Consider the following 27,689-nt stretch of genomic DNA (forward strand, 5'->3'; position numbering starts at 1 on the left):
GTACAACGCATGTACATACAAACTCTAATACACTCACACGTCGGCTCAGTGAAACTGCTCATGCCCATTGTTGGCTTTTATTGATGCGTAGACCGTGTTGTTTTACCTTGTTTTGTCGCCGGTCTTTTGGTCGTCGGTCTTTTGGTCGCCGGTCTTTTGGTCGCCCCGACCGCGACAACGGGCGACCAAAAGACCGGCGACCAAAAGACCGGCGACCAAAAGACGACGACCAAAAGACCGGCGACCAAAAGACAGGCGACCAAAAGACCGGCGACCAAAAGACCGCACACGACATTTCCAATGGTGCTTTGAGATAAGAGCAAATCTTTTCAACTGGGGTCCGGCATCCCTTTTAGTCACGTATCCTTACTCTAAATATTTTCAAGTAAAATCTCATCCTAAGACTTCCACAAAAACCGATATGTTTGCCTATTTTACAGTATGGTACAAAATGTAAACCCTTATAAAAATGTACATTCAACGACTCAAGAAAGAAACCTCATTTGCATAAGATAAGATTTGCTAAGCGGGCGGGAGAATGAGCGCGTTATTTAAAGTTGGCGTAGTCGGAAAAGATGTCGACAAAATCCTGCACCACTCGGTAGCAGAAGTCGTACTGCTCCTGGAAAACAAAGCCAATGGAAAAATAAACAGCGCATTAAAACCAGCGGCGTTAACATGCGCGCGGCGCCCACTCGGCGAGCGGCTTTTGTTGTTTTTGTCTTATTGGCAAACATTACCACGGTCTGCACCATATGCGGCCGCTGCATGCGTAAACTCTTGACGGTTTGGAAGACGTCCAGGAGGCCCTCGGCCTTCACGCGTTCCAGAATGTTGCTGAGGGCGATGAAGGTGCCCGTTCGTCCCGCGCCGGCGCTAAAAACGGGACGAGATGGGGAAGCGTGTTACGCATGACGACGATGGAAACGAGATAAGGGCTGTCGAGGATTTCCTATCTAACCCCATAAAAGTCAGATTTGGACTGGTCCAGAAAAAAAAAGTTTTGAAGGGTTCGTTGGCTCATTTGTGAGTCTCACATGTATAATTTAGAGCAGGTGGTCTTGGGTTAAATTAATTTTTGCTTTTATCGTTGACTGCGATTGGATTGGATTGGATAACTCGTATTCGAGAAATTTCGTTGTCACAGTAGCAAGAGGGTGAGGATGCAGAAATAGGAAAGGCATTTTAGACATAAATAGATAGGTAATAAGTAAGTTAATAAATAAATGAATAAATATATAAATACATAAGCGTGTTTCTGAAATATATATATATATATATATACACACACACACACATACATATATACACATATATATGTACACACATATACATATATACACATATATATGTACACACATATACACATACATATACATACATATATATATACATATATATACACACACACATACATACATATATATATATATACACACATATACATATTATACATATATATACATATACGTGTACATACACATATATATATATATATATATATATATATATATATATATATATATAAAAGTAAGTTAATAAATTAATAAATACATGAATAAATGTTAATCGTTAATAGGTAATAAGTTTGAAGATAAGATGACCTCACCTGACAGATCAATAGTAAAATTGTTATAAGCAATTTCCAGAATTGGGGGACATTTGGGAATGAAAATTCTTGAAAATTAATCGTTGCTTTTCTGCTACAAATGAGCTTATATAGAGCAAAGATAAAATTGCTATTGTGTGATTTTTTTCTTTTTTGGTAGTGCCGTTCCTGGCAATGAATTCATGTTACAGGGTTCAAGGTGCGCTTGGAGAACTGTGGCGTTCATTTCTGTTTTAAGCAGCCACTTAAGAGACCAAATATGCTTTCTCATCCTTGAACATGTATGCCTTTCACACAATTTGAACGCACGGGTCGGCGAGGGAAAAGGTGACCTCTGAGTGGGCTAATGGTGCTAATAATCCGCCCTCCTCCATCCTCCACTTAAAGCGCGGCTAATCCGAACGCCAACACTAATCAGCGTGGAAGCCGAGTGTCGGACTGAGCCCGTGTTTACTCGCGACGGTGGGACAGAGGCGTCGACGGCGAGGGAGCGAGCCGGCGCGTTGATGTGCAATTTGGACCGGCGCGGCAGACGCCGGGGGATCGCCGAGGGTTAGCCCGGCTCCCGGGAGGCGTCGGCAAGGGGGGCGGCGGCTTTAAAAAGCCCCTCTTAGACGAGCGGTGATGAAGGCGGAGAGGCGAGTGATGACACCATTTCCTGTCGTTAGCTCATTTTATCAGATTAATCATAGTGGGGAGTCGGAGGATATTTCGCTTTGAGAGGTTTTAATTGACTGCGAATGGGTGGATTGGATCCATCCCACCGGGCCGGCGTCACTTTAGAATCACTTCACCTGAAGCTAGGTTCTGATCAAAGCATTTGCGGAGAAGTCTTTATAAAAGATCAGATAAGCGGTTTAGGCAGAAGAACGGCGGCTCCACCGAGGCAACGCGGGGACGTTCTCGTAACAGTCGTTCCATAAAGGGAAAATAGATGTTTTATAAAAGAAGGAGCCCTCGAACACCGCCCACAGACGACGTCTCACCTGCAGTGCACGACGATGGGCCGGTTTCCAGACTGCTGCTGCTGCCTCTGCACCGAGGCCACGATGTCGATCATCCCGCGGCCCTCCGCCGGTATTCCGATCTCCGGCCATCCGTGGAAGTGGAAATGGCGGACGTGTTGAGATCTGTTCTCCTGTCGGGATGCATAGGAGACAATTTGAGTGTAAAAAACGAGCTAAATTGTCCACTCTTGAAACCTTATGAATAATTTTTACAGTCCGACAAACTGCTGCTTCTTCTAAAAGCGAGTTGATTCAATGCCACCATAAAAAAGTGGAGAAATAAAGTGAAGGCCAAATCTAAACTGTGCGCATGATGCACATTATCAATTGCATCTAACATTGCCACTGAAAATAGACAGAATTTCACTCTACCACAAAGCCTATTATGCCATGTCTCTGTACAAAACAACACATTTAAGAGGCCCGATGTCACAGTCAAAAGTGTTAATTGTGACAACAACAAAGCATGTTGAGAAATGCCGCCTCCCCCGATTTTCGTACATGTCACGGTATCTTTTCAATGGCTCCGTGTGGCAACTTGGCACCACCTGCAAATCCCAAGCGATAGCTTGCAACCAAAAACCCCCCCAAAAATCTAGCCTCCATCTAAATCAGGGCTGTATCAAACTATTTCGCAAAAGTATCTTCCAAAATGAGCCAAGTGCAAAGAAAATGGAAAGTTTGGATTGAGGATTTCAGTACATTTTGTCTTATTTTGAATTACGGACAGGGCATTTAAAATGAAATATTTAAATTCTGTTTAACCCGTGTACCTTTCAAGAAATATTTATGTTTGGGCCTTTGTGGGATTTAGTTTGACACCCTGGATTTAGAGGCCGTAACGCATGGTTTTGGAATGTGGGAGAAAACGTAACCATGAACGTCACATTCAAACATGCTGCCATTAATGTACGCCCTATCAACGGAAGCCTTTCAGTTAGTAACAAAGCACAATATAAAAAGACTGATATGATGCCTTTGACTAAAAACTAGAACATACTTGTCTGCAAGTGAGCAGCAAATCTTTGAGGGTGAAGGTTTCCCCTCGCGAATCCCCACTCAGCTCCACCGTGTAGTCTCCAAATGTCACACTGCCCTCTGACGGCCAATACTGGAAGCATTTTTCCTGTTTGGAAAATATCAGGTTCGGAACATGAGACGAGGAGGATGAAGAGGAGGAAAAGCAGACGGAGAATGGGGCGAAAGAATAAGGTATCAGAAAAAAAAAGACGCAGCGCGGCGTGCTTCACCTGCTCCCTCTCCTTTAGTTCAGTGAGCATAACGATTGAGTGGCACCTCCACTCCCACACCATCCTCCAGAAGTCCTCCGCCGTGTGAGACAGGGGGGCCTGGGTTGCGATGAAATAGTCCTTCTGCCGGTAGCCCTGGAGGGAACAGCACAACACTCGGGGAATGATGTTTTGCATGCTTCCACAAGGAAACCGTGAGCTTTATATTTATACTTCTATGGGAAAATCTATAGCCGAGGTCGCCGTGGCGGCGTGGCGAAGGGGGGTGCTTACGTCAATAAAAGAGGCATTGATGTAGTCGGTGAACTCTTGCCCTCTTTTCACTGAAAGTATGACTCGGTTGAAATCATCTGTGCCAGGGAAGAAGGAGAACTTTTTCAAGCCAATAAAAGTAGGAAGGAGAAGAAAAGTGTCACTTGGGTGCAAAAAACAAAGAGAAAAGATTCGTGTTCTTAGATATGTATTTTTGCGGCTTCTTTTCGCAATTCTGGCTTATTATAGAGCGCCGTTGACCTTTGACATTTTGGAAAATGGGCCTACGCGTGGAAAATAGTGAGCGGCGGTGCACAAAGTGATTGTTAATAGAGACGTTTCCTTCACAATTTTGAAGCTTTAACTTGTTGGCTAGACTCATTCGATTTGGATGACAAATTTCATTTTAAAAAAACAGATGGTACACGATGGAAATTGATAAGTTCAAATGAGACATGCGATTTTGGAATTAGCCACACGCACGGTCATCATCGATACAGATCAGCCATCACTTTGATGTGGCTGAGATGTGATGTATTATGGAGACGTGGGAGGGGGAGAATCAAAGAACTCCTTACACGGGATGATCTGAAGCACGCGGTTCTTCTTCATGTTGGCTGGGAGGTTCCCCGTTCTCATGTTCTCCTTCATTATGCGGACGTTGGTCAGCTTCTGATGAGCGGGACGACAAGAGAGCAGAGTGAGGAGATCAGCAGCGACTCTAATCGAGACCACCCAGCATTCCATAAACATTCGAGATTTGAGAATCCTGCCATATTGCAAACAAATATAGTTCATATCAATCAATATAAGAGAAGAACCAAGGTGTCAAGTCACTGTCTTACAATTAGAGACCATTATCATTGGACTTGAAACTTGGTTGGCACAATTAGTCATCCATTTATTTTAAAGTTACTAAATATGGCAAAAAATATTTTGTTTGTTTGTCTTCTTCCTCCTTTTTTAACATATTGAAAGATGAATCTTAAAACTTTCTTCATCTATAATTACTACATCTGTTACTTGGTTGGGGTTAATAACGCAATTAATTAAAGTTTAAATGCCTCTTTTTGGATTATTGCGTGAACGCGTACCTAATGTTGTGACCCTGGAGTGTGCTTCAAAAGTGCTAAAACATTTATTGCTTCAACTAAACAACAACAAAAACAAAGTTGTAATCAGGAGAGAAGAGGAAGGGGGGGCTGAGGTAGAGCTGTGAGTAAAACATGAAAAGCTCCCACCCAGCTCCCGTTAATTCTGCATGGCAGATGGAGGCGCCTTATAAAGTGTTGTTATTAATGTCACTGCCGCTCAGAGCGCCACCTTGGGCCAGATCTCGGGGAAAATAGCGCCATGTTGGGACAATTCATTACCGAAACGCTTCCATCCCTCTCTCTCTCTCTGTCTATGCATACCCGGAACTCCTCCTCCAGGCCCAGTCTGTCGTGGGGGGCCCTGGTGTTGTGAAGCCCGTGCAGATGTCCCTCCAGAGAGCACACGTCCAGCTCGGTGTCTCCGTACAGGTAGTATTCCAAAAGAGCCTGGTAGATGAAGGAGTACTGCATCTGTCAGGGAGCACAAAGGCAGTCAGGAGTAGAGATTGAGCTTGTTGTTGTTGTTTTTTTTTGGTTCCCCCGGATCGACTTGTTCCAGTATCCCTGACAGTTTGTTTCGCCGCCTTTCTCGGTTTGTCTGCCTTGCCGCAACAACAACCGAGCTCGGCTGTCAGTCGGCGGGGCGCGGCGGGTCAGTCGGGGTCAAAGCTTACATCGGTCTGGATGAGTTGACAGCGCTGCTCTCGTATTCTGCTCACAAAGCCGAAGACGTCCAATCTCTGCTCCATGTGCATCATGTCGATCATGCTGTCAATGACAATGAACGTTCCCGTTCTGCCCACGCCCGCGCTGCAACACACAAACACAGCATGGACAGACTTGTCAGAGAACTTAGGATGGGTGGAAAAAAACAACAACTGTGCAAAGTTCTTGGGTCACCCCTAGATTTCGTATGAATTGTTTACACGTCAGCCACCTGATGGCGTAGGGCAGGGGTGTCAAACTCATTTTTCGATTACATCCGGAGGGCCGTTATGTCTTCCAACTAGGCTGCCAAAATTAATCGATTAATAAATTGACAGCTTTCTCGATCGTGCTAATCGATAGATCCTTTTTGGACATTCAAATTAGTACAAATTTTTGCAATTTTTGATTTAAAATGAGGAAACACAGGAAATAATCTACAATCTTCATTTGAATTTCATCATAAAACAGAACGTTGGCACTCATCCTTTACTTTCTCGGGCCACACAAAATGATGCGGCGGGCCAGATTTGGCCCCCAGGCCACCACTTTGACACATGTGTCGTAGGGCCTTCAATGGCAGCCTATGAGTTCACGAGGAACCTGAAAATGCCCCCAAATCAACAGGAAGTCACCTGGACATGCCTAAAATGGTAATTATCAATAACCTTCAGGGCGACCAAAAGACCGGCGACCAATCGACCGTGTACCCATCTTTCAGTGCCAGCGCTAGAAACATTTTCTCTCAAATTAACAGCACGCTCCTGTAAAATGGCCAATTTCGTAACCACTGCCTTTAATAAAATGAAATTCATTCGTGTAGCTCAGTACTTAGTACGTTAGACTGGCTCAATAATACGGTGGGTTTTAATCCAGAAGGTCCAAAACATCAGCACTGGTTCTGAAAATGTCAATATTCACAAAAAAAAGGACAAAAGTGTCACCAAAATCTCTCCAGTTGAAGTTCTTAAAGCTGCCTAGTGCTTTAACAAGCTCACTATTTTATTCCACTTCCTGTAAAACGTATACAATCCAGATGCCCGACTATATTCATCCATGTAATAGATATCGTTACGTTGCCACACTGGGTGGCGATCGGCCATGTGCACGTATTAAAGTAAGTCGTGGCAATACAATAGATTTATAAGGTTCATTTCAGCAGATGGGTGCCGGCGCCCCCAGCGTTCGCGAACAACGCCGAGCACCTGTTGCGCCAGTTGGCTCGAGCGCTGACGCAAAAAAAAGGGCGCGTACGCACAGAACAGGCAGGAAAAATTCCATGTTACATTATAATAAAAACACTTGAATGATCCCTGGAGGACTCCAATGCGTACTTATTTCTGTATTGTGTAAAAGCACTTTTATAATTGCAACAATCTGGCACCTTTTAACGACTTGCAAAAGCAGATGACGCAAGAGTGGAAGGAAAGGTCCTGATGGTGTTATTGTTACCTGCAGTGCACCACAATGGGTCCAGCGTAGGACGGGTTGACAGCCTTGACCTTCTTGAGGAATTTCAGCATGCCGATGGGCGAGAACGGCACCCCGAAGTCCGGCCAGCTGGTGAAGTGGAGCTGAGTGACCAGACACGGGGCTCGGGCCCGGGGCCCCTCGCTACCCTGCTGCCAAGCACAGACGGGTCCGGTTGATGCGCGCAAATGACTAATGTTGACGAGGCGCAAAGGTGGAATGTTAATTACAAATCTAACTTTTGGCAGGTTCGCACGCTTTCATTGTTTTATTCAAACCCGTAAGTAAGTGATCACTCGTGACCTCGTATACATTTCAAGATGAGCAGATAAATGCTTTTATGTTATAGTTAGTATTTGAAATCACCGTGTGCCACTCTAAACCAACCACAGGGCTAGAAGCACCAAAAAATGATCAACTACGGTCAAATTGCGGAACTCGTGTGGTCGCTTGAAGGAGAAAATCATATTAAGTTACATTTTAATGGGAAAATTAAAGCATTTTTTAAACAGGAGATGAAATTTTAACCAGCCAAAGTGCCATTTTCATCACGAGGGAGCTACGAGGGCAAATAATAATAAAATACTGGATGAATGATAACAAAATAAACTTAATGCGGGCGGAATTTCTCTAATGCCGCAGCAGAGGTGGCGGCAAATATTAGAATTACAGTACAAAGTGTGACTCTCACTTCCAAATATCGGTCAAGTATGAGGATTTTATCTTTTTTGCTGTCCTTCTATTTTTGCACATCAAACAGCCGAAGACTCGGAAGACATCTTAGTGGTCAATCGCTCATTTTAAATGCGCCGTACATGAGTTATAGCCACTCTTTCATACGTGAAGAGATTATATTCAAGCGAGTAGGTGCGGGGCTACACCGTCATATTCATTTACAATAATAGTTTGACAATATAGACCATTAAATATTGGGGAGCGCGTCTGCTTTGTTCCACTAGAGTCTTTTTCGCATACAGCAGGGGTGTCAGACCCGTGGCGTCCGTTCACTCAAACAGATCGGTCGCCGAAACGTGTAAACAAAGTGAACGGCGTCTGCGGCAAACTGCTACGACGAAGGAGGAAAGTGATTCTGCGAGTGCATTAAACATATTGGTGTATTAATATTAGTTTTTAATCTTGCATGCAAGCCCTTTTAATATCCTATATTGTTTTTCAGCCGCCATTTTTCTCATTCGTTCTATTTTCTATCCTATTAACGTGTACTAAACTGCTTGAAAGCCCCTTCAGGGAGCGTGACTTTTTACGTCTTCTCCGTGCAGCTTTATTAGATGCTTAATTTTTAATAAGAGATTGCGATTAAGATGATGTATTTTTAATGTCATTTGATAACTACAGTTGGCTCAAATATGAAACCATTTTACGCTGTGCCTAATTAGAGACAATGCTCCCTTAAAAGAATGGCGCAGAAGGCATGCTGCAGTGTAATCAAATTTTACTGGTGTGCTCTGGAAATCCATACATGGCACATTTTTTAATAAAGCAACCGTTTTTCCAGAGGTTTAATGAAAGCAAATGATGTGCGGGTGCATCGACTTACATACTGAATGCAGAATTTGCGAACGGTGTAATCCACCAGAACGGTGACGTCCTCCATGGCCACCTTCATGTTACCGTACATCCAGCAGCCTTTTTCCGGCCAATACTGGAAGCACTTGTCCTGAGAATACCATAATTAGGAGGAAAAAAAAGTCAGATCTATGAGTTCACCTCATGCAAAACACAGGATTCAAAAGCACTTGACTTTGTGCGTCCCTGTCAGTCAATAAGTTCTGCACGAGCTGAGCTTCGACTCATTAACGAGACTTTCGGACTAATTATCATGAAGTCTCTGCGGGTCTTATCAACAATTATTGCATCATTGATCCCTGACGTTTCTTCTCCTCCTCCTCCCGCTGAATCCAACCTGCCCGTGAGCTCACAATTGATCATCCATTTTGAGGCTCAGCTCAAGCAAAAGTCATCTGCTAGGTGACAATGTGATTGGATTGTCATTTGGGAATGAAGGCAGTCATGTACATTACAAATTTGGAGCATGGAAACTACACAACGGAAGGTTTTTGAGTGGTGGGGCTATTTACCGTACATGGTTGATTGTGAGTACTACATTAAATTCATTTTCAAACCTCTTTTCTTTCTTTCAGGTTGGTCAGCATGACTATCGTTGTCGTCTTTTGCTCCCAAATCATCCGCCAGAAATCGGCCACTGTCTCCATTTTTGGACCTTAAGTATTAAAAGAACAAAATAAAAATATATGAGAGTTGAAATCATGAGGCACATGGACCAAAAATGATCAAATATAACCAATCACAAACAATTTCATTTTAGTATTAAACATCATAACCACTAGTTATTTATTCCTCTGTTAGTAGATGGTGAATTAGAACCAGTAAAAGTGATTTTCCATTGTAACATCCTGTTTTTGGTGTTTTTTTCAGAGGGTGGGAACGAAATACTTTGTATTTAGTTCATTTCTATGGGAAACGTTGATTTGAGATACTAGTTAATCAACATACGAGCTCAGTCCCGGAACGCATTAAGCTCGTATCTCAAAGTATTACTGTAATGCACAGTATTTATATTTGTACAATGTATAAAGGTTTTTTTTAATGTATTTTTATAAAATATAGTTGATTGTACTTCTTTTTTTCCCTGAATAAGAACTTTGAGAACAGATATTTGAACACCAAAACTAATGTGAGAACTGTACATTCAAAATATAGCAATACTACCAGGCTAGAGTCTTTATCTTCCATGTAGAAAAACTAAGTCTCCACTCATATTTCTATCGATTTGAAACAGAAAGTGACAAAAATATTCCACTTTTTTCTCTTTCTTAACAAGCATTAATATAAAAAGTTATAAGTACACTTTTTTCAAAATTTTGTGCTCGAGTAATGGCAATTCATACACATTAAGAGAGAGTGATACGATTTAGGTGGAAATCATCGCTCGGGCCAATTAAAATGGTGATCTTTTGACTTTATATGGATTTCATTTTCATTTACCTTGAGCAGCAATGAACTTCATCTTTTGCTTAAAACCCTGCACGAAAGATCACACTGTCAGTGCTCAGACCTAAACAAGCTAAAACTGATCAGCAATCATGACTCACTCACATCTATATAAGATGCGTTGATATAGTCCGAACACACATGTCCAACGAGGTTCAACACCACTCTGGAATGGTCATCTGAAAACCAGAGAAAGGGGGAAATAAATCTTATTTCAATAAAGTCGGACTCATCTTCGGGTTAGGGGGCTCACTGACATGGTAAAATGTTGGGGTATCTGTTTTTGTCTCTGTTGTGCTCCTTGCTGGCCTCCTCAAAGGACCCGTGGTGATAGTAACACGGCAGCGACTATAACGAGAAAACCTCATGAGAGGAAGAAAAAAAAAAAGAGAAAAAAAACCCCAACCAGAACAACGCCGAGTGTCATAACATTTTATTGCTATTTTCTGGATCTGCGCGACAGGACAAAAGGTTAGCGTGGGCTCAGATAAACCTACGTTGAACTCCTCCCGGAAGAGCTTGCCGTCGTCGGCCGAGCGGACGCGGTACTCCTCCTCCAACGCGTCCAGCGGTATGGGGAAGTACCGCTTGGAGGGCGAGGGGGATCTGGGGAGGAGGACCACTCTTTGCTCTCCTGTGTTTAAAAAGGAATATATGGCGGTCAGAAGGCTAACGATTCCCAGTAGGCACCATTACGAGCCGGCGTTGCACCTGCAACAACAAGCCGGGCGGCCATTAAGATTTCCCACTTCTGCGGATCCGTGACAGAAATGATTTCTCCGACTCGTAAACAGAGCGCCGCCTAAGAAGTGCCTTGGCTCCGAATGCGGCCTTTCCGTTTATTTATATATATTTTTTTCCACTTAAAATGAAAGTTTATAAGGCTCCCTACGTGCTGGGAAAGCTAAGAGGCCTGCGCAAACTTCCCAGTTCCCTCAGACGACACATGGGAAATTGTTCCAAAGCCGTAAAGAATGTAAATGCATGAATCAAATATCGATATTAAAAAAAAAAAAGGAAAAAGCAGCAAAGCATTACATTTTCATGGGGTGCTGAATACTTTGAGTACCTTGTTCCTCCAGGAAGCCATTTGGAAGCTTTTTATCAACAGATGTAACAAGAGCTTTCCTGTGGTTCTTGAACCTTAGAAACGCACAAAAAAAGAATCATGAGATCAAGTTGTTTAATATGTGCATGTACAATTCTTGGAAAAAGAAGAAAATGAGCATAAGTAAGCCATCTGTCATAAAAGGTCACGACACCTTCAGATTAATATCCGCCACGTGAGCGAGATTGAGTGTTATGTATGAATGTAATACATCTTTTGTTGGACTTCCACGGTACGGACGTGTTGTTGTTGGTGATTGAACTGTTATAATATATTGGTCATCATAAATACAGAGATAAGGTGATTTTAAAATAAAACTGAAAATAATTAAATAAAGTTGCTGTTGTGTATTCTATGCTGCATATTTTTCTGATAAGGTGCATTTGTGCATCAATGTACTGCATGTGTTCTTCCTATTTTAACTATGTAGTTATCTTTTTTTATTCATTTATGTACTATTTGTTAATTTATGGCTTTGGTGAACAAAAATTGTGGGTCTTGAGCATCTAATTGGTGCCATATTTTATAGTTATGAATTTTTATTTAGTTAGAAAATATGTACATATATATGTTTTACTTTAGGGATTAATAATTTATGAAGGTTTTGGACTAACAAGCCAAAACTGAAAGTTGAAAACTAAATAAAGAAATTGTGCACTCTACTTTAATTAAAATGTAAACAATTATGAATAAATAGATAAAATGGCCATAATAAATAACACTACCATGATGTTTTGTAACAAAGTAGAGAAACTAAAATGAGAGAGTCACGAATAGTAAATTGATCTGATAATAAAAGAATATTATGAGGTTATTAGTTTGCTTTGACGTCCACATTTACTCAGAGGATAGGTTTGCTCACCTGAGGCAGTAAATGGTCAGGAGGACCACAAATACGAGGCCAATGGATAAGATCAGCGTGGAGGGCAGCACGTGCGCGCCCTGGTGGCTGGGGTTCCCTGTGCAAGAGTGGCAAAACTGGCTTGAACTTTGACCTCCCACCCCCCAAAAAATGTTTGCCCCACACAGTTCAAATCAATGCATACCAGCCGTTTGGTTGTCATGAGATGAAATGTTGACGGCTGCAGAGATCCCGATCAAAAACAACACCATCGTCTCTCTGTAGGAAGAAATGAGAAGATAGGATCAGACTTGCAATTTCACAGTCAATCCACCGGAGGGCGTTGAATCAACATGCAATGGCACTTTGATTTTTCCATTCTCATCCATTTTTTTAGAACACTACCTGCATATATGTATTAAATACTAAATACCCATTTAATATCATTAAACACACACTAAAATATCATTCCTATCAATTGTCCACCCATCCATTTTCTGGGGTCAATCCCCGGTGACGTTGGGGTATGCCCTGGACCAGCCAATCACAGTTGGCTCATTAATAATCAGCGTTCCCATAGAAACGGTCTAATTTTCTCCCCTTTAGAATCTTTAATTACGAGGGTCAGAATCGTTCAAGTGAACGGAAAGGCAACGGCGACATTGAAGAAAGAGAATTCGTTAGAAAACACCAGAGAATTGCACGTTGGCTGTCATGATATTACTAATTGAGGATGGTACGAGGATGATACGAGGGCTTTAGGACAGAGGAGGAGTGTTGGTATCTGGGTTATAATCTTGACCAGATGGTGTTTTCCTCTCAGGGGCTGAGTCCTATTTATTCCTGCCCGACACCCTCCTTTTCCCGCTGCTTCCCTGACATTACTTGCACACCAGATCCATTCTCACTTGTCCTTTTCCTACTTTGATGCCTGGAGCTGTTAGTGCTGCTTTATTTGTTTGCGCCTATCTTTAAAAGGGAACGTTGGGACGCGTTAAAAATCCTTGACAACGACGCCAGCACTGTGTCTGCCTTGACATGTTTTTCTTTTCTTTTGTGTCTTAGTGTCTCCAAAATTTAGATGCTTCATCTTGCCATTTTTATTGTTTTCCCACTTCAACTGCATAGCAGAAATTGGAGCTGGATCTACCTAAATGGCTTTGAAGCAACATCTCGGCGTCCTAATTCATCCTCCCGTATAAAAGCCCCTTCTTGTTATAGAAGAATGAAATCACTCATTGTGCCAATTTATTTCTTTTGGGTCATCCAGGGGCCTAATTTGTGATGTTTGAGAGAGCGCCTTGTGCGGAAGCCTGAGGGGGCTTTCAAATAAAACGCACAACCAGGCCACTTACAAGAAAGTCAGCCATGTCAAAGTGTTAGCGGACGACAAATGAGGATGGAGCGCCGGGGCACGGAAGTTACGGCGTTTGGGAGCGGTGATGCGGACGAGAGATGTGTTGGGGAAGGAAGCACTATGGTCAAAAAAAAGGCCTTACTATGCATTTACTCGAGGTCTACAAATTGCCATCAGAATTGCAAAGCGGCCACGACTCAATTTAAAATTCAGGGGCATCCATTTTCATTTTTATTTCCAGTCACATGCTTGTCACGGAAGGTCAATAGGACCGAGAAAACATTTAAATAGGATCTCGTCATACTGCATGTATGCACTTGGTGTTGAAAATGGCTTGTTTTGCAGCACAAGGTACTAAAAAGTGTTAAAATAAATATTTCATTTCTTTAAAAAAGGGAATTGTGAGCAAATAATGCTTGCTATATTTTAACCCTCTAGAGCACGTGTCAAAGTGGCGGCCCGGGGGCCAAATCTGACCCGCCGCATCATTTTGTGTGGCCCGGTAAAGTAAATCATGAGTGCCGACTTTCTGTTTTAGGATCAAATTAAAATGAAGAGTATAGATTTATATTAAATTTCCTGATTTTTCCCCTTTTAAATCAATAATTGTATTTTTTTATAATTTTTTCTGTGTTTTTAGTTCAAAAATCATTTTGTAAAATCTAAAAATATATTAAAAAAGCTAAAATAAACATTGTTTTAGATCTATAAAAATGAATATTCAGGGATTTTAATCCAGTTATTTTAATCCACTTATAAATTTAAAAAAAATCTAAATATCATATCTAAAATGCCCACGTTCACGTTAAAGCGGCCTGCGAACCAACCCGAGGCTGACACCCTTGCTTTATAATTGAAAGCAAATTAAAATTCTTTAAACATTGAACCTTTAATGGTCCCTCAGAGCAAAAACATGATTTCTAATTTTGTATCATATATATAGGAGATGATTTTTTTAATCAGGGTTGAAATATACCCATTCATGCTTTAAATATAATACATTTATCCACAAAGGGTGAAAAGGGATAATGTCCAATTTTGGTATATTTTGGCAAGAAACACTTGGCCGACACACGCGATCCCGAGGCGCATAAAATGATATAGTTGGGCCTTGAGTTTGACACCCGTGCTTTAGCTCATCTAAAGTTGGCTAAGAAAAAAGCCCATGCGTAATTAATTATAAACAGCACACACCCATTATGCATGACATTACAAGATATTACATCACATGTTCTCATTTCACATGTATGCATTCCTGCGATGTGACCATCGCGTGTCGGGCGTGTGGGTGGATTAGCGTTAACAAGCCGGCCCCGTCGGCATTTGAACCTGGGCCACTGGATTGACTTTTTTTTTCTTTTAATACTTTTGCAGAAGACTTGATGTGGCCCACACTTCATCCGGAAATTGAGTCTGAGACCCTTAAATTCGAGTATTTTAACAGATTCACATAAATTCTATCAATGCAAAATGCAAAAAAATAAAATAAAAGAATTCTTGTTGATGGTTAGGGACCGAAACGCAATATCAATTAGTAATTGGACACACTTTTAATAAAATAAAACTGTTCATTTTATTTTCTGATTACGCGTCTTTGCAGGTTTTTTTTATAGCAGCGTCCTTCACTAAGTCTAAATGTTTCAATTATGGGGGTTTAAATGATAAACTGATGATTTCCAGACGTTGTAATTGTTAATGCTGCCGTCTAGTGGTGGTGGTCTCCGTTTCATGGGGCTCACTCACTGCTCAAATAACTCTCAAGTCAAAACAATTTGCGTTCTGACAAGATTATAGAGCTCTCATGTGAAAACAGCTAATCTACGTCTCTCCTAAATATCCGCCATTATAAGAAGCGATTCATCTGGTAGCTTCTAATTCACAGCTACATGTCTTCCATATTGTTGCTTTGAACTAGAAAGAGTCTCATCGGGCTTCACTGAAAACCAAGGCAATTACTTGCAGCTCCGGTACCAGCTTGGCATGAAACGACTCCCGTGAATTAAATTAGAAGAAGAAAAAAACGTCCCGTCCGCGCATGATGCAAGACGAACATGGAACGAGCTGGAGGCTAATTCTTCCTGCGCCACTCAAGACAAGCAGATGAGCACCGTGAACAGCGATGGAGGTCAAAACCGCATCTGCGGATGAGGTTTAATCCATTGTAAAGGCGAGAGAGCCGCTTTTTCTTTTTCCTTACACGCACACTTAACCTCTCCGAACAGAAGCCCAAAGCTCATTACGGCAACAACAACAGAAGAAGAAGAAAAAAATCCTTTGAGCGCAGATTTGCCATGTATCTTTATGCAAAAAAAGCAGTGTGAAGAGTTTTAATATTTAAAATAAAGCATGATGAAATTGACTCCATGCTGACCTCTGCACCTCATTTAAACAGCTCTTATAAATAATGGAACCATAGGAAGGAAAGAAAGAAAAATACGTACATAAAGATGTCATTTCCACATAAGACACATGCTGATACACGCGACTCATTATTCTAATGTATGCTACGGAATTTAAATATCATGAATAAAGTTAAATATTGATTTAAATCAATGTCAGGGAACTTTAATCATGCCTAAAATTTGCATTCAATGTGTATAATGATGTCCTGTGGTTAGCTTGTTTAACCCTAAACATGTTGTGCCTCATAAAATGTGGAAAAACAATGTTTTCCAAATATGTTTTCATTGCATGGGGATTCAGTGCTTCGACATAAATCGGAATATGCGCCTAAAATTTCAGTATTTATGAGATGTCATCTGTATTTTGGCTTTTTTTTACCACAGGCTCATGTTCTTTTGTGGTTATGTTAATCCTACATACATGGCAGCTAATCTCCTATAAACCCTTTTTATTTTCTTCCCTTTTTCTATAAAAGCCGCCTCGAAAAGTAATAAGCTGTTTACACCTTTTTACGGGGGCGCCGCCAAGAAAAGCTGCTGGAATAGTTCACGTTGGCTCCTCAAAATGTGCAAATTAGAAACAAAAAAAAAGCCCAACACGGCAGCATTTGGAGGCTGCAAATGAGTTGCTGGGTGAAAGCTTCCACTAAATAAATCCCTTCACAAGTCCTGATTACGAGGGCTGAAAAGTGCAATGAGCCCGTAAGGTTTTATGGACTACTTAGGCGTAAGTACTTGACGTAAAATTGCGTCTAATCGCACCTGGAGCCGGATACTGTGTCACCCCTTCTTGACTTATGAATAACGCAATCTGGATCCCATGTTATGCCCCCTCATTAAGAAGGCATTAAGTGCATATTAGGCACGTGTTGCCAGCGCAATGAAACAATTTGCGTGGAGGTCGTAATCAGCAGTTTTATTTCCAAGATGCCGCCGCCATTGGAGGAACATTTTTAAGTAGGTGTGTTATATGAGTTGATGGCTATAACGTGCACTAATGACATTTGCAATCACCACTAAGACGTCTAATAAGATCCAGTAAGAGTGTTTAACAAATTCATTTAACAGTATGTTTGTTAGTGTTGTGCTATATTAAATAGATTAAGAGATGATGTTTGCAAATGTAGGACAATTACTGTGTATGCAATTGAGGGAATTTAGAAATTATGAAGGGGAAATTATTCAAGTATGAAACATGTTATTGAATTGACTCGGCGATTTTAATTGGAAAAATACAGTAGAAAATAAATGAATGCATGTCGTTTGTCAATTTGGAGCAATAACGTTATAATTTGATAGGCAAGGCTAATTCTGTTATGTTTGGTGATGAAATAAGTTTCTTGTAGGACTTCTAATGCATATACTATAATACACTGAAAAAGTGCAAGTGTACTTTTATGTTTTTAATCATATATTTTCTAAAAAAATGAATTCAAATGGGACACTTGGCTTTTTTTTATAAATCTGTGATGCAAGATGTTGAGTTGATAGTTCAATTTCAGTTCACACCATCCAACGTGGGATAGTTAGTACTTGTTTAATGCTAATATAGGGCATATTTTCTAGCTTTCATGAGTTGAAATGTGGGAACAAATAAGCCATTTGTCATCATTTGTGATGCAAATGTATTGTACTATAACAAAAACCTATTTATCATCCAATACATTTTAATTGTATTTCATCAACAGGTACTTTGTGAATTATTCAGCCAATTAAAAAACCTAAAATCACATCTTTTTGAGTCAAGCAGTGCCTTTGTGAGTTATCTACCAACTTAATTGGAGTCCAGAGTCAAGCATTGACACGTCGTGCACCGATCAATATCTTCTCACAAACAAGTGGCTGCCTCTTCATAAAGATGTTCTTTTTTTTTTGCGAAGCGAGGGGGAACAAAGATGTGTTTTTTAAAAAAAGCAGAGAGAGGGAGAGGATGGAGCGAGAGAACAAACATGTCAGTGAAGTGTGGCAAGCGGAGGAGGATGAGAGGAAGAGGAAGATGTGAAGGAATCAATGTCTTGATTTTTGGTTCACGCATAAGTGGATATATGGAAGACATCGTTGGCTTAAAAAACTCCAGAAAAGCTTCACCACAAGAAAATCACCTCCACTCGACATGACGCATGACTACAACTGTAACAATGGGTTTTTGCCATTGAAAATTATTCATGTAATTTCAAATACTTACATGTTCAAACGAGCCGACGCGGTCTGGTATCAGTGGAGCCGTTTGTCCATGGCAAATCCAACTGGTTTTTCCGGCAAAGCTCACATCCTTTCGGAGAGTTTGCTTCCAGGTGAGGAAAAATGCTCACGCCACGACTTCAGTTTGGGAGCAATGCATGCTGGGAAATGAGGAAAGGACAAAATTGTCAGAAAATATACCAAAAAATGTGGGCCACAATAGAAAAGAAACAAACTGGTGGCTCATTCAAAAATGATTAGCTTGTGCAATATTTTCTAATTTCTTGCATTTGGAAAGGCGTGCCCATGATTTCCTCACATGGTCGAATTCTAAATCATGTAGAAAAAAAAGATGGTATGACAAGTCTGAGAGTAAGATAAAATGATGCTATACTGATTTCAAATAAACAATACTTAATTACTGCAATCGTTTTAACGCTTTTACCGCTATTGACATCAAATTAATTTCAATTGTAAGGGATAGCCTGGCCTGATTATTTTTCACTGCAATTAAAAGTGATCCAATCCAGTTTGACAGCCATCAATGGATACCCGTCAATGGCAGCCCATGAATTTGCGATGGTCAATGTTGCTTTCCATGTAAGAATGCTCATAAAAAGGCCAAAAGGTGTACCTCAGAATAACAAATAAAATAAAACCAAACTAATAAAACTCCAAGTGCATGGTGTTCATGTAACAATGAATTGACTGTTAAGGTATTTTATCACTTTGCATGAATGTGGGAAAGTCCCCATCACACACACATCCACACACCCACCCACAATGATGTTTTGTTCAAATCAAGTTCTATAAATTTGGCAACAGGTCATGCAAGGCCCAATATTATTCTTTAACACCCCTCCAAAGCCAATAGAGGAAACGGCTCATTGGTGCCTTTTCCAGAGCGGACAGGAAGTTGCTATAAAAACGAGTGGGAGGTTTCTTTAAAAGCGCATTTGTGTGAGTCGCTTCAGTCCGGCAGCTGTGATACATTACGTTCCTCCTTGAGCATGTATTATACATCATCGTCAAGGTCACAACGCAATCATGTTCTGGCCGCAAAGCCAGCGTGACCTTTGGCCTGGCTGACAAACCCAAATCCCTTTAACCAATGAAAAATCAAGCATGCCATGTCCACGTGAAGCGATTATTTTGTCGCTGTCTTGTGTCCTGGAAACCAAATGTTTCAAGACGGAGGGTAAAAAGACTTGAATAATGAACAGAGCAACTAATCTGAGCGTATAATAGAATTTGAAAGCTCGTGCTAGCTGGCCGCAATGTGTGTATTATCATTTACGGCCAAACGCCTGAGCTGAATGATAATGGCAATAAAAAATGCATAAGCTCTAAGTTATTCATATTTGACTTCCTCAAAAAGTCCTGTGGGAGGCTCGCATGGAAGCCATCTTTATATCCTCTTCTCTCACTCTTTCGCATTTACGGGCGACGTGGACGGGCACCCACTTCCTCCCCGTACGGCTCGGCCCGCCGACTAAGAGGCCAAATATGCAGCTCATTAAATTTTTACGCCGTCGCACTTGCTGTTTCAATCATTAATTCATATCGAAAACACAACGCTGATGATGATGGAATAACCATTTGTTTCCAACAAAGTGGCTGAATGTCATTGATGTACGCACACATTTTTGACGTGTGTTTCATCCACCACATGATAAACCCAACATTTTCGTCTATCCTGACAAAAAAAAGCCATGTATTGTTCTCGGACTGGTTTGGGAATAAAAACTGTCGCTTTGGCGCCACCCTGTGATATTCCATTGCGAATTACTTAGGTTGATGTGAGCTGAGGAGCTTCATTTAATCAAAAGCAGGCTGAAACAATACATTTTTGGCCTGTGTTACCTTCACCAACGTGCCTACCTTTCTAAAAACCCACATAAATGCCACTTCATGTATAAACTAAAGCAAGCTGGTCTTGTAACTATATTGCCTTTCAAGGTTGTTGTTTTTTTTCCTTTACGGAAGAGGAGTACAGTAATTTCCTCGCTTTTGGTTTAAGGACTCAGAAATAAATGAGCAGCCCATAATATTATATAACCTTACCGAGGACTAAAGGGGGACTGTTGAGTAGCAGATGTTACATGAAAAGGTGCTTCTAAGAAGCTATACTAAAAGGCAAATGAAATTTCAAAATCATGATATTTTATGCAAATAATTCGATTGACACTGTCATCAATTTAACAATATTGTTGGGTGTTAATACGTATTTGTTTAGGTTTCCTGTAATCGTCTGCCATTGTGACCTGTTTGGGCCCAAAATAAATAATATCTTTTTCTGAACTTCCTTTGGACAAGCAATTATTATCACTAAAACGTTCATACCTAAAGAAGTCACTGAAATACTGAATCATACACTACCTAAGTTTTCCTCTAAAACAAGAAGCGGTTATATTCCTAAAAGTATAGTTAACATTGTGTTAACCGCAATTTATTATAACAAAAAAAACTTTCCTTTACATAATTATTTAATTAAATGTGATGCATTAATACCTAGAAATATACAGTTACATGCAAATACTACACTGAGATTAAAACTAAGCAGTGATTCTTTTTTTACACCACTGGAGGGAGCCCACCAACACTGGTGGTCTCTGTAGAAAATGGGTGGATTTGTATTAGAAAATTTATTTTTGTGGTTGCTCATCATAATATGAATCACCATGACTAAAATGGAGTTTCTCATATTTAAGTTACACATTTTACAGAGCCAGACATTTTGATAAAGCTCATATAAAGCTCTCATAAAGATTGTACAGATGTGTCTAATGAAATATAATCTATTCATCATTCTTATTATTGTGCTACAAGATGACCTCAAACTGATAGGCCACTAATAAATCAACTCAATTTGGATATGTTTTGACATAATCAACATAATTTCCTGTCCATCCGAGATAATAGGATACTGATCTAATAAGTGAAATTATCGGTCTATCATTAGCTCATTCATATTCCCAAGGACTTTGAGGAAGTGGGCCATGCAGGGGCATAGAGGGGGGGTTGGGGGTGTCATCTGACTCAGTTTTTAATATAGGCCGCCGGAAGAGAGGACAGGAAATGAAGGTTACGTGGTTTGTTGTGAATGAGGTTATGAGCAATTTATAATTCATGAATGATCATCCTGACATCAGGATACAGTGACATCAGCCACCAGTGACATTAAAAGATGGCAGCACAGATTAAATGCAAGGTTTTTCATAAACAAAATATTTTTGAAGAAAAATACTGTTCATTTTTGAGTCTCCTGAGTGTTGCATGGGGGTGGTCCACAACTACTAGGCTAAACTTTCCCAGCCCCATCTTGTACTATTCCTCAATTGCAGGTAAGCCTATCCGAGTGGATTGTAATAAATAAAAATAATAATGATATTTTCCAAAATGGGATGGTAATATACTGTAAAACTATTATGAAAGTTTCCCTGCAAAGACATCTGTTTACAAGAATGTTGCAATAATATCGTGTTAAAAAGAGACTGTATTCATTCAAGGTAATGTCAATATATATCCTCATAGTTTGTAAGGATCTTTTTGGACAGTTTTAGAAAAAAATACTTTTATTATTATATGCCCTAAATCACCAGAAAGCGACCAATGGACAGTAAACAGCCCAGACATCCCCCAAATCAATAGAAAATGATCCAAAATCTCCAGCGAGTGACTTAAAATAACAAAGAAGCGACGCAAAATGAGCTCACTCCCTGCCATTGACAACGATAGACGTCTAATTCACTTAAACCTGCAGTGGATGCTCATCTTTCCACGCCATTGACAACTAGCAAGTTAAATTTTGGTCAATACAAACAAACAGATACATAGCTACATGAATATGTCCCTTGGACCACCCTGAGTTGGACACCCCCAAATTAAAACCCCCATGTTTAAGACTCCATCACATTGTTATGATGGCATCCTGCAGGCCCCACTCAAAGCATGTGTAACACTACAAACACCCCCAAAATCCTCTTCACCCCCTTCCATTCCTGTCTAGAACAGCGCCCCCATCAAACACATTTAAGATCATGTTTATGTCAAGCAATCTTGCCCATGTGGCTTGATTTGCTCCACTAACCCATTTCCTTCCACGCCGTCCATGTGATGGAATGGCAGCGTGGAGGAGGACAACATCCCCGGCGGCGATGCCTGCTACCTTCACGCTAGGTTTTACTCGAGGTTAGCGGCGCAACATGCGGTGAATAGAGACTTAAAAACTACAAAAATCAAAAATAAAAGACCCATCCCTTGTTTGTCTGCGATCACGTTCACGGTTCTCCGCATCTTACCGTAAAACATGAGCTCGCCACATCAGCAGGGAAGGATGTTAGACCTCCTGGTTCAGCGTTCCCACTGGGCTTGTGGCTGTTGTCCTAAGGGAAGAAGACAAGAGCATACACGGACGAAACGATGAAAAAGGTTGTCAAAACGTGCAAGTGATTATATTTGCGTCATATCTACGTGATAGGATGCGCCAGCTGGCCGAGCTTAACCGCGGTATGGTAGCCTGTGTGGAGGCAGGAGAAGCCCCCCTTCCTCCCATCCCCTCACCCCAATACTCGCATCTTCATACACCGCCATCCGCGGCCACCAGGAGGACTCGCTCACAACAATTCCGTGATAAAACGTGATGAAAGTTGCATTTTATAAAAGGCCTCAATATATTTGGACCATAACTTTGCTTTTAGAAAGCAAACAAAGTGTTTTTACAATGGATTTTACCATGGACCTCTATTAAGTGGCTGTTTTCCCCAATATCTATGTAAAAATGATAATAATTACAACAACAAAACAATCTGTATTATTTTGGAGTATTAAATAAACTTAAACATTGCCAATTATTACTTTATTTTAATAATTAACTAATCCATATTGTATTTTCAGGCGAGTGTTTAGCACATCGGTCTCATATTCCTGCGGTCGAAGGTTCGATCCCAGGTGGGTTCTCACTGAATGGAGTTTTCAAGGTCTCCCTGGGCTTTTGTGGGTTTTCTCAGGCTACTAAGTTTTTTGTTTTTGTGTGATTCCATCCCCACTCTTATGTAGAATACCAGCAAAAATAATGAATATGATGATGACAAGGATGAAAAGATTATAATCTGATTGATGATGTCAATAATGAAAAGTTCATCAACAAAAACTGCAGACACTAACAATACAATAACAGGAGTGATTACAATCATTTACATAGTGTGCCTTATTTAGCAAAATGTGTTTGTTAAAATGCTCATAAATACTACTGCTACTTAAAATCACCATTATAAAATGTACTTTTTTAAATACATTACTGACATCTCTCAGTAGGATTCAATGCACTTTTGTACATCATGAAAAACACATTATTGAAAATGTACATTCTATTTATGCAGTGTCTAAGTGACTAAGTCAACAGTTTTGCCAATAAGTGATCATCTGGATAAAGCTCCAGTGGGAAAACACTAGAGAAAAAGTATTTCAAAGAAATCATCTATTGTCAATGTTAAGACCCAGTCACACTTTTAATGTTGCTCCAGGAAAAATGTGGAATAGAATCAAGATTAAATACATGCTGTTGTCTATTGCTTGGAAAATATTGACTCAAAAATCTTCCTCTACAATCTCCTGTGTCTTCTATCGATTTTGCCATGACACAGAAACAAATCATTCAGTGGCAACGACCGCTGTTTTTTTGCTGACCTCTCACAGAAGTGAGTAGTGAGTCAATGAGGTGATGCTATCTTTGATGAGAGGCAATAAAGCGGTGCCAAAAACTTACGATCAACTGGCCCAACAAACAATTTACACACGTCCATGCCGCCATAAGCTGTGGACCAACATTACAATGAAAGACCTCCTAACTTCTATCACCTTTAAGTGTTTCCCGGCAAATTTATCTCGTCACTCTCATTGATTCTCCCAGAAGGATGTAGATCATAAAGAAATGCTGAGTACGGAATATGTTAGAAATGAATTAAGATACCCTGTTGTTTGACTGAGTCCATTGTAAGCAGAAAATAATAAAACAAAAATATATATGCTGTACTATATGGTATATATAGTCACTTAGAAGTTTCAAAAGACACCTTGCAGTATAAAATGCCTCCCAGAAGAGGCCAGTGTTGCTCTTCACAGAAAAGAAATTGAGTTCCTTCCAGATATTGAGTGTTTAGATATAGCAAAGATTAACATTGTTGACCTAATTAATTAATTTTAGCCTCAGAAATAAGGTCATTTTGTTTGCTAAATATACATCCCCGGAAATCCCATTAAAAAGGGATTGGATGTCTGTCAATGGCAGCCGATGAAATAAACAAACAACCAGTTCAAAAAATAAAACTACACACATACAAAGCTCCCCAATGAAAAATAACAATGACACATAACAAAAAAACGCAGTCATCTTAAGCTTCTGAGAGGTTTCACTTTCGCATTAAGAGCCATCTTAACAAGATGCAACATCAAAACAAAATACTAATTCTTATCAAACTCCCTCAAAATAACTGGATATAACAATGTAACAAATGAAATGCAAAAGTATCCATTTTTAATATCCTAGAAAAATAAACTGCATAAAAAACCAGAGGACCAAACATTAAACACTGGATTTCAAGCCCGTATCCCATATTTTGCATATCACTAGAATAACAAAATGTCTATAGGTATGAATATTCTCATTCATCCAAGTCTTTATATTCAAAGGGCACTGCAGCCATAGCAACAGAACAGTCCGATTATTCTTTGAAGATGTACTAACAAATCTGGAGGACAAATAGTTGAAGTTTTAAAACCCAAACCCAAAATCCTGCTGTCCTACATAGCCTTCTTGCATTACTGATGAAGCCTTTTGAAATGAGACCAAACATTTTCCAAGATAGCAGGAACACTTCCAATCGATTGTAAGACCTTAGACCCACTACAGAAGCACACATACTGTACAAGTAGCAGCGATCAATAAAGGCTAAACCTTTATAGGGCGCTCATTTAACTCATTGGCTGCTATTGACGGCGCCAGTTGTCCAATCCGTGACAGGGAGGGCTGGCCACCATCATTTGCTGGAATGAAAGTCCAACACTATCCACGTCTCTAAACCAAACATTCACACATCCACTCCTTCCAGTTTAAATGAATTGGATGTCTATTTTTGTCAGGAAGAAGCAATAAATTGACACAATGAAATATAAAAAATAATAAGTCAACTTTAGATTGTTATTGATCGACATAAGTGTTTCTCTCAGTTCTTAGTTTATCCTAATTCTGTTTATGTATTAGTCAATTGTATGTATGCATAAAAATGTAGAAAAATAATAATTAAAATAGAACAGTGATTATTATCAAAACATATATAATCTAAGTGTCTGTAGATTTAATTCACATTTTTGTATGACATATTCGGAGCCGATTATTTCTTCAATTACAGTTCGTTGTTTCATTAGTTGCCATTTAGATTGCCGTGATGTGATCACTTCTGTTTGGTTGAGACAACAGGGGTTTGAATGACATTTAAATTAATGACATGCTATTTTTTCCTCACCGTCTGCTTTCCAAATGTAAGTAGAATATATCCCGTTGGCGCGTCAATATTGTTGATGGCTGCCGGTAAAGTCGCCGGGTCAGGAAACGGATTCATAGCTGAAAATGCAGGCCATTGAACAGGTTTATCTTTACACTTTCAGTATTTGGCTTATGCCACAAGCCTGAGGGGAAAAAGAGATTGAGTTATAAGTATAATGCAACACATTTTGATTGATTAAACATAGCTAAATAGAAATTGACTGCTGTGTAATAAAACATCAAAACTACTCACCCATTTCATTCCGTTTATTCTTATACGACAGCCTCACTGAAATGAGCTACCTTGCATCGAGATCAATTCAATCGCTGCTATTCTTGACCTCCAAAAATCCAAATTTGTGCTTTTCAAAAGGGTCCAAGTGAAAATATGTTCCGCCTGCATTTTCTTCCACAGCGTGACCTAAACCACTTGTGGACTTCACACATGAAGATTGCTTTTTTTTGAGGGGGAAGGCCTTCATAGCGAGCCAGAAGAAGAGCAAGACTGCACGTGTACCTTCAGCAGCTTGGCAATGGCAGGCGCATTGTCCTCAAATAGGCCACGGTGACAAGTCGTCCACTTGTGGCCATAGGCGAAGGCATAAATTTGTCTCCCGCTTGGCCGCCGCTTCTCAGGCCAGGCCACGACAAGAGAGGCTGCAGCGAGCTTTATGACAAAATGCTTCATCCCCCATTAACCTTCACAAAGTGGGTTTCAGGAGGGGATTTCGGGCAGAATAAAGCACCGGTGTGAGAAGGCGGCGTCCTTGGTTTCTCCTCTTTCAGTGGGTCATCCTCATCCTTGAGCCGGACTCGGCTAGAAAACGCTGATAAGAAAATGATGGAGAATCATTGGACTTTGCTCAGGATATCTGCTCGCTCTGTGGAATACAAAGAAAGTTTTGTAGGGATTCATTTATTTATTCTTTTGACGCGTGTCATCGAAAAAAAGTAGAAGCTTTTATGTTTACGTGAAGGCCATATGGACCCGGAATCCATTTAAAGGTGCCACAGATTATATTAACAACAGAAATGGGGCACCCGGCCATTACACCTGAAGCTAGTGTAAATGGAACAAAATGTGCACTTGGTCACCCGTTTTGCAGCTGTTATAGCATCCATTTTTCTGGGGAAACTGCAAAATGCTGGAGTCTCTGCTTTCAGGGACTGATCAATGACATTCTGGTTCATCTGATCGTGCTTGATGAAGATCTTCCACACCAAAATAACCCAAAAATGACTACTTGGACTTGGCTTGGTGCACTGAAGCCAATTTATGCTGCTGCGGAAATTTGCCACCATGGACTATTTCTTGGTAAATTCAAAAACGGCGAACCCAATTGGGTCGTCTCACATGGAATAGTACAAGTACACAAAGTGAAGTTAAGAAGGAAATAAGCTGAAATGCTTTCAGGAGCATTTATTTGCAGATAAGTGAACAGAAAAAGTGCATTTCTGTCCGAACTTGTGCAAATATGGCGGAAACAGGGACAACACCAATTTTAATTTCCCCGGTGTGAACGCTGTCTCTGCTTTCTCATAAAAGTACACGTATACATTATTGGGCTCCTCCATTGTTTTCAGAATCCCCCAAGACCAGCAAGTGCATGTTCCAACAGGAGAATGTGCAAATTGCGATTGGGGTGCACATCGTTCTCAGAAGTGATTCAAGCTTCTACTTTTCAATCGTTACAACCATTCCAGAAGAAAATCACACTTCTAAGACATTACTATCACTTTCCGTGACTCAACACGCAGCGGCAGACCGAAAATTAATTTAGTCCATAGGAACCATTACCGTGGGAAAAAGATATCAAGGCCAAATTTTCAGGAGCTA

General features: G+C 40.4%; 1 protein-coding gene across 5 annotated transcripts; it reads right to left on the reverse strand.

Annotated features, from left to right (window-relative positions):
* Window positions 1–206: 206 nt before the first annotated feature.
* On the reverse strand, window positions 207–26,724 carry LOC144085012 (receptor-type tyrosine-protein phosphatase epsilon-like). Of its 5 annotated transcripts, none has more exons than XM_077613947.1 (23): window positions 26,106–26,724; window positions 25,833–25,930; window positions 22,611–22,694; window positions 18,314–18,470; window positions 12,575–12,648; window positions 12,391–12,487; window positions 11,490–11,563; window positions 10,918–11,054; window positions 10,678–10,768; window positions 10,526–10,599; window positions 10,415–10,451; window positions 9,532–9,629; window positions 8,946–9,065; window positions 7,370–7,539; window positions 5,887–6,022; window positions 5,534–5,683; window positions 4,697–4,790; window positions 4,140–4,216; window positions 3,867–4,001; window positions 3,617–3,742; window positions 2,596–2,747; window positions 741–876; window positions 207–622 (listed from the first exon to the last, which is right to left on the reverse strand). In XM_077613947.1, exons 5-23 carry the CDS (start codon window positions 12,639–12,641, stop codon window positions 548–550), a joined length of 2,046 nt encoding a protein of 681 aa, XP_077470073.1. In that variant the 5' UTR covers window positions 12,642–12,648; window positions 18,314–18,470; window positions 22,611–22,694; window positions 25,833–25,930; window positions 26,106–26,724; the 3' UTR covers window positions 207–547. The 5 variants fall into 5 exon arrangements, with proteins under 5 accessions (XP_077470073.1, XP_077470072.1, XP_077470071.1 ...); XM_077613946.1 differs by having other exon boundaries at window positions 25,833–25,995; window positions 26,106–26,220; XM_077613945.1 differs by lacking the exons at window positions 25,833–25,930; window positions 26,106–26,724 and adding an exon at window positions 22,783–22,859.
* Window positions 26,725–27,689: the final 965 nt, after the last annotated feature.

The sequence above is a fragment of the Stigmatopora argus genome, chromosome 11 (assembly GCF_051989625.1).
Source record: "Stigmatopora argus isolate UIUO_Sarg chromosome 11, RoL_Sarg_1.0, whole genome shotgun sequence".
In the NCBI taxonomy this organism is placed as follows: Eukaryota; Metazoa; Chordata; class Actinopteri; order Syngnathiformes; family Syngnathidae; genus Stigmatopora; species Stigmatopora argus.